Source organism: Salvelinus sp. IW2-2015, linkage group LG31, assembly GCF_002910315.2.
Source record: "Salvelinus sp. IW2-2015 linkage group LG31, ASM291031v2, whole genome shotgun sequence".
In the NCBI taxonomy this organism is placed as follows: domain Eukaryota; kingdom Metazoa; phylum Chordata; class Actinopteri; order Salmoniformes; family Salmonidae; genus Salvelinus; species Salvelinus sp. IW2-2015.
In genome coordinates, this window is record NC_036870.1 from 25362922 (window position 1) to 25370071 (window position 7150).

Below are 7150 nucleotides of genomic sequence, written 5' to 3' on the forward strand. Positions count from 1 at the left end.
CCCGGATGTGTCTGTCTTCACTTGTAGCCTGTYAGAAAGACCTGATCATGTGATGGAGCCATTTGAGTGAGAGGTGCTTCGAGCAAGGCAGGGAGAAGGGAATTATTATTATTATATTCAGCCCAAGAGCACAACAGCCACTGGCCGCAAAAGGCATGGATTTTTTTATGGGTCATTACCGCCACACAAAGGGGATGCCACCGCAAATTCGAGGCATTATCAAGTGCTAGTCAAATTGTGAATGAGAGACTGAAGTGTGTACAGTCTGCACAAAAAAACAAGCAGAGCTCATGCCTTTCATGAGACTTTTTTCAAACCATCATTAGCCACGTCATGCAGCCTTAGAATGTATAAAAAATCAAAACATATAGCCCAACATTTGTATCACAACTAAAGTTACATAAGTAACTCTAAATTAAGCATTTAGGAGTATGTTTCTTTGTTAACCGCTAAACAAATCGTTTGGAGGAAATATCCTTTCTATTTTATTCAATTGTATTCTTCATGCTATAAAATACTATAAAATAATGCCACGGAATTCTAAGCAAATCTTGTCTGCTAAATGAACTAGTGTAGCCCACAGCCATATGGCATAGCCAGATCAGGGCCTAACATAAGGACAACTCAGAGTATGCTATTCTGTTTTTCAGAAAAAGACTACATTTTCTTCATATCATATTTCTTTAGACCTGTCTAAAATAAATAATGGATTCATTGTAAAGGTGTTGGCTATAATTACATGGATTTATTAGACTTTTTAAAATGTAGATGTTCCATAGTGGCTTGTAGGCTATGTGTGGAAGCCAGAATATGCTAAATGTGTTTATGTTAATTACCGGTCAATTACATTTACATTACATTTAAGTCATTTAGCAGACGCTCTTATCCAGAGCGACTTACAAATTGGTGCATTCACCTTATGATATCCAGTGGAACAACCACTTTACAATAGTGCATCTAACTCTTTTAAGGGGGGGGGGGGTTAGAAGGATTACTTTATCCTATCCTAGGTATTCCTTAAAGAGGTGGGGTTTCAGGTGTCTCCGGAAGGTGGTGATTGACTCCGCTGACCTGGCGTCGTGAGGGAGTTTGTTCCACCATTGGGGTGCCAGTTACCGCCAATTACCGTGAGACCACAGTTATTTGCTTGAAAATAACAAGCTGATGAAATTTTGTGACCGCCACAGCCCTAATATGGGCCCTGGCCTGTCAGCATGCTGGCCTGTCAGCAATGCCACTCCACCTGAACTGTAACAACAACAAAAAATATTAATAAGAATTAGCATAGTCAGTCAGTAACTTAGCTGACTAGCTAATGAAACATTTGTGTAAATGTGCACAAGCCTAATCAGCCAAATGATAAGAAAACAGCACAGCCCATTTGCAGTGAAATTAGGAGGGGCATTTTTCTTGCCAACTTTCAGACAGCAATACATCAATAAATGGACAGGGGAACAAAGTAATTTGACAAAAAGTGTTCAATAAGTAAATAACTAGTCTTTAAAATGTAGCTACCAATTATATAGCTGTTTGTTATTTTCTAGAAAACTAGCTAGAGTCCACTTAGTTAACTAGATGGATAGCTAATGTGAACTGATGGTGGAATTAAGCTAACATTAGCTAGCTGTCCCCCAGCAGTTTCAAGATAGACTTGAGAATGACAGATGCATATTGCACCTTTAATGGCACTTGTATCAACTTTATCAATCAGATGAATAGCTAGCAAATAAACTGAGTGTACAAAACATTATGAACACAGTCCATGACAGACTGACCAGGTGAATCCAGGTGAAAGCTATGATCCCCTTATTTATGTCACTTGTTAAATCCACTTCCGCGTAGATGAAAGGGAGGAGACAGGTTAAAGAAAGAGTTTTAAGCCTTGAAACAATTGAGACATGGATTGTATATGTGTGCCATTCAGTGGGTGAAAGGACAAGACAAAATATTTAAGTGCCTTTGAATGGGGTATGGTAGTAGGTGCCAGGAGCACCGGTTTGTGTGCAGAACTGCAACACTGCTGGGTTCTTCACACTAAACAGTTTATTGTGTGTATCAAGAATGGTACACCACCCAAAGGACATCCAGCCAACTTGACACAACTTCAGGAAGCATTGGAGTCAACATAGGCCAGCATCCTTGTTGAACGCTTTCAAACCTTGTAGAGTCCATGTCCCGACGAATTGAGGCTATTCTTAGGGCAAAAGGGGTGCAACTGAATATTAGGAAAACCAGCAGTGATGTTCTGCCTGTGGCCACTGCTGTCACCGTTGACTATAGTCTTCCTCAAGAGTACGAGGAAAGCCCAATACATCCTGTGTAACTCCGAGATTCTAGACAAACATGAGGTCTTTTTGGCACACTTGTCTCCGGAGGAAAAAGGCAATATTGTTGCACTGTTTTTAGAATATCAGGGTTTATTCTCAGATGTGCCAACCCAGACAAATGTACTGGAGCATGACATTGACATTGGGGACTCGGCCCGATCAAACAACATGCCTATCGAGTGAACTCTGAAAAGAGAGAGAAGATCCACATGGAGTTGGAGTTCATGCTTGAGCACGACATCGCACAACATGGCAACAGTCCGTGGAGTTCGCCCTGTATATTAGTACCTAAAGCAGATGAGTCTTTGCGGTTTTGTTCTGATTTTCGGAAACTTATGCACATCGGCTTATGCACATCGTGACACGTGACCTAGAAAATGTTGAGGCAAATTTAGACGATGTGGTCGTATTTAGCACAACCTGGCCCCAACACCTTCAGGATATTGGCAGTCTGTTCAGGCCTTTCGCAGCTGCCAACCTGACAGTTAACCTGGCTAAGAGCGAAATTGGCTGAGCAACAGTCAAATACAGTATCTCTGGAAGGTGGTAAGGCAAGGGGAAGTCTGACAAGTTCTGACAAAAATGGAGGCCATCAATAGTCTTCAAGTGCCAACTTTTCACCAGGAACTGCGCCAATTCTTGGGAATGGCCAGTTACGAACTGGAGTTTTGCAACAACTTTGTCCAGGGTTGTTGCGCCACTAACAGATTTGCCCAGTCTGAAAGTCACTTTCTGTTGAAGCCCCAACTGTCAGGAGGGTTTTGAGAAGACAAATACCCTTTTGGTCTCTGTACCAGCTACATAAAAAATATAAAATAAATAAAAGTAATATTTACAAAAGAAGTGTCTGTTTTTGTCTTGTATTTAATGGTTGACAGCCTGTTTACATTGGAGAAGGTAGCGACGCATTTAAGCGACGCTGTTTACATTTGAGTAGCGACGCATTTAAGTTGATTATGTTGTGAAATGGAAGTTATTTTCTGTTGGTGGTGAGAAACTTGTCCAACAAAAATATAGGATACATTTGTTGTTTTAAGGGGAAGGCGTTACAGGCTTTGGTTTTTTCATTTCTGTTTTGAGGTTGGTGTCACCTCGTTAGTCAGTATGTGTTCATTTTTTCATTTTAGTTTGCGCCCTCTCCAGATTCTCACTGGCAAACTCACAGGCACAGTGTGGCTCTTATTGCAGGACTTTGACACCACTGTGAAATGAGCCACATTAGCTCACCAGTCAACCTACTATGTGTACAGTCGTGGCCAAAAGTTTTGAGAATGACACAAATATTAATTTTCACAAAGTCTGCTGCCTCAGTGTCTTTAGATATTTTTGTCAGATGTTACTATGGAATACTGAAGTATAATTACAAGCATTTCATAAGTGTCAAAGGCTTTTATTGACAATTACATGAAGTTGATGCAAAGAGTCAATATTTGCAGTGTTGACCCTTCTTTTTCAAGACCTCTGCAATCCGCCCTGGKATGCTGTCAATTAACTTCTGGGCCACATCCTGACTGATGGCAGCCCATTCTTGCATAATCAATGCTTGGAGTTTGTCAGAATTTGTGGGTTTTTGTTTGTCCACCCGCCTCTTGAGGATTGACCACAAGTTCTCAATGGGATTAAGGTCTGGGGAGTTTCCTGGCCATGGACCCAAAATATTGATGTTTTTATTCCCCGAGCACTTAGTTATCACTTTGCCTTATGGCAAGGTGCCTTATCATGCTGGAAAAGGCATTGTTCGTCACCAAACTGTTCCTGGATGGTTGGGAGAAGTTGCTCTTGGAGGATGTGTTCGTACCATTCTTTATTCATGGCTGTGTTCTTAGGCAAAATTGTGAGTGAGCCCACTCCCTTGGCTGAGAAGCAACCCCACACATGAATGGTCTCAGGATGCTTTACTGTTGGCATGACACAGGACTGATGGTAGCGCTCACCTTGTCTTCTCCGGACAAGCTTTTTTCCAGATGCCCCAAACAATCGGAAAGGGGATTCATCAGAGAAAATGACTTTATCCCAGTCCTCAGCAGTCCAATCCCTGTACCTTTTGCAGAATATCAGTCTGTCCCTGATGTTTCTCCTGGAGATAAGGGGCATCTTTGCTGCCCTTCTTGACACCAGGCCATCCTRCAAAAGTCTTRGCCTCACTGTGCYTGCAGATGCACTCACACCTGCCTGCTGCCATTCCTGAGCAAGCTCTGTACTGGTGGTGCCCCGATCCCGCAGCTGAATCAACTTTAGGAGARGGTCCTGGCMCTTGRTGGACTTTCTTGGGCYCCCTGAAGCCMRCTTCACAACAATTGAACCGCTCTCCTTGAAGTTCTTGATGATACGATAAATGGTTGATTTAGGTGCAATCTTACTGGCAGCAATATCCTTGCCTGTGAAGCCCTTTTTGTGCAAAGCAATGATGACGGCACGTGTTTCCATGCAGGTAACCATATTTGACAGAGGAAGAACAATGATTCCAAGCACCAACCTCCTTTTGAAGCTTCCGGTCTGTTATTCGAACACAATCATTATGACAGAGTGATCTCCAGCCTTGTCTTCGTCAACACTCACTGACATGATGTCAGAGAATCACTGACATGATGTCAGCTGGTCCTTTTGTGGCAGGGCTGAAATGCAGTGGAAATGTTTTTTMGGGATTCAGTTCATTTGCATGGCAAAGAGGGACTTTGCAATTAATTGCAATTAATCTGATCACTCTTCATAACATTCTGGAGTATATGCAAATTGCCATCATACAAACTGAGGCAGCAGACTTTGTGAAAATTAATATTTGTGTCATTCTCAAAACTTTTGGCCAAGACTAAATTGAACATTCATATTGCAATGCACAGCCTTACCTATGGATCGCGAGCCCATGAAATGTTCACAGCTGTGAAGAGTTTACACAAATATTAGCATTGTAGCTCTTARTACAGGACTTTAACTGTGGGAAACCACCTCACCATTAAGCCTATGAATTATTGTATTTTGTTGAATTTATATAACAACATTCCAAACTTGTTAAGCATTTTCTAGTCCTAATATGGCATGATTGCACTATTTGTATCTGTTTGCATCAGTTTAAATGTGGGACTTTTATTTTGAAGTCAAACTACAAATTCCACTTGTGGCTAATCGTTATTGTGGCTAGCTTCACATAGGTGGTGCAAAAGCAGGCAAAGCGATCAAGCAATGTGACATTGATCAACCAATGGTGTGTTAGATACCACCCACAGACGTTTGACTGACACCCCCTCATTATCATTTTGGAGGAAGAAATACAGAAATAAATACATTAATAAATATATAAATTAATAAAATGAATTCAAGTTTGAATAATTAGATAATACATATATAAATAATTAAATACATACAGATATGTTGAGAAAATGAATGAATTTTGGTCAGTATTTTTGTATTTCCTTGCACATTTATTTAATTATGTGTGGGTGTATTTATTTATTCATTCATTTGTCTATTTATGTGCGCATTTACATATTTATTTCAAATTACGGCACGTTTGGTCCTCCATAATTTATGTAAATTTGAATGTTGGTACAATTACATTTGTTTGCCCAATAACTTTTTATGGGAAAATTCAATCATAGTGTTTTATGAAAGGCGATACTCGCGCCTAGACAGCGACAGAATTCGACAACTGCTGGAAACATGATGCTCACCCGCTACCCCAGCTCTCAGGGAAGATATATGTAGGGACAACCCACTGGGCAAACACTGGTTGAATCAACGTTATTGTTTCCACGTAATTTCAACGTTGAACCAACGTGGAATATACGATGAATTGACATCTGTACCCAGTGGGAAGGCTAAGTTCCAGAACGCACTGAGAACTGTCAAGTCAAGCCTTTTGCTTTCATTTCCATATTATGAAAAACAATAGCGCCGGCAGCAGTGCTTATTACTGCGCATTTGAGGTGTGCGCCATTCGGGTCACTGAATCTCTTTTTGACTTTCTATTATGACGAGTCGCCGACGACATCACAACGGAACGCACCTCAGCAGTAGAAGATGATGGTTAAAGCTATGTAAAATATTCCCATTCTCGTCGGGTAAAGCGATGCCTAGGCTACTGACGGAGAACCATGATTTGCAGAGGATATATTTTGGATAGTCTACTTTGCGAGAGCAAGAGTGTGTGGCTGTCTGTCAAGCATGGAGTCGCTTTGGTGCGCTAAAGCATCTTGGATAAGATGATTGTCAGTTATTTCACGTAGCGAAGCGAACACCAAACAAGGCTCACAGCTACAAAAATCCACATTTGTAGCGGACTTCAGAAAGACAGGTAGGGTGCGCGCCCACCGGTTGCTGTGATGAAACCCTCTCCGGGCAACGGGGTGAACCACCAGACTCATCGAGAAGAATTGGTGTCCAACGGAGGCTGCGGAATGTCAGACACCGTGACAGCTGTCCAAACCGACACTAGTCCCGGATCGCCCATGACTGACAAGCCGGGAGCAGGAGGAGATACAGACGCCAAAGGAATCCCGCGGCGGAGCAGTATTATCAAGGTAAAAGTTGGGGGGATATTAAATACACCAAACTGACAATACTAAATTGATCCTTAACTGTTCATGAACAGACACACACACATTCACACATACAGTAGCGTTAGATCACACTCTGATCTAGTCATTGAGAGGTGTTTTGGTACTGTCACTCTGCTAATTGCGAAATAGTTGGTCTGTGGGTCTAGAGTCTAAAGTGACTGCTTCTCCGTCTCCTCCCCTTCTCCTCTCCTTCTCCGTCTCCTCCCCTTCTCCCTGTCTCCTCCCCTTCTCCCCTTCTCCTCTCCTTCTCCGTCTCCTCCCATTCTC

At 41.9% G+C, this 7150-nt stretch overlaps 1 protein-coding gene across 1 annotated transcript in view; it reads left to right on the forward strand.

Moving 5' to 3' along the window:
* The first annotated feature begins 6555 nt into the window (after nucleotides 1-6555).
* Nucleotides 6556-7150, forward strand: part of LOC111955768 (inactive phospholipase C-like protein 2) — a 38578-nt gene continuing 37983 nt past the window's right edge. Inside the window, 1 exon segment of the mRNA XM_070436399.1 lies at nucleotides 6556-6844. Within this exon segment, the coding sequence (XP_070292500.1) occupies nucleotides 6647-6844 (198 nt within the window). The 5' untranslated portion in view covers nucleotides 6556-6646.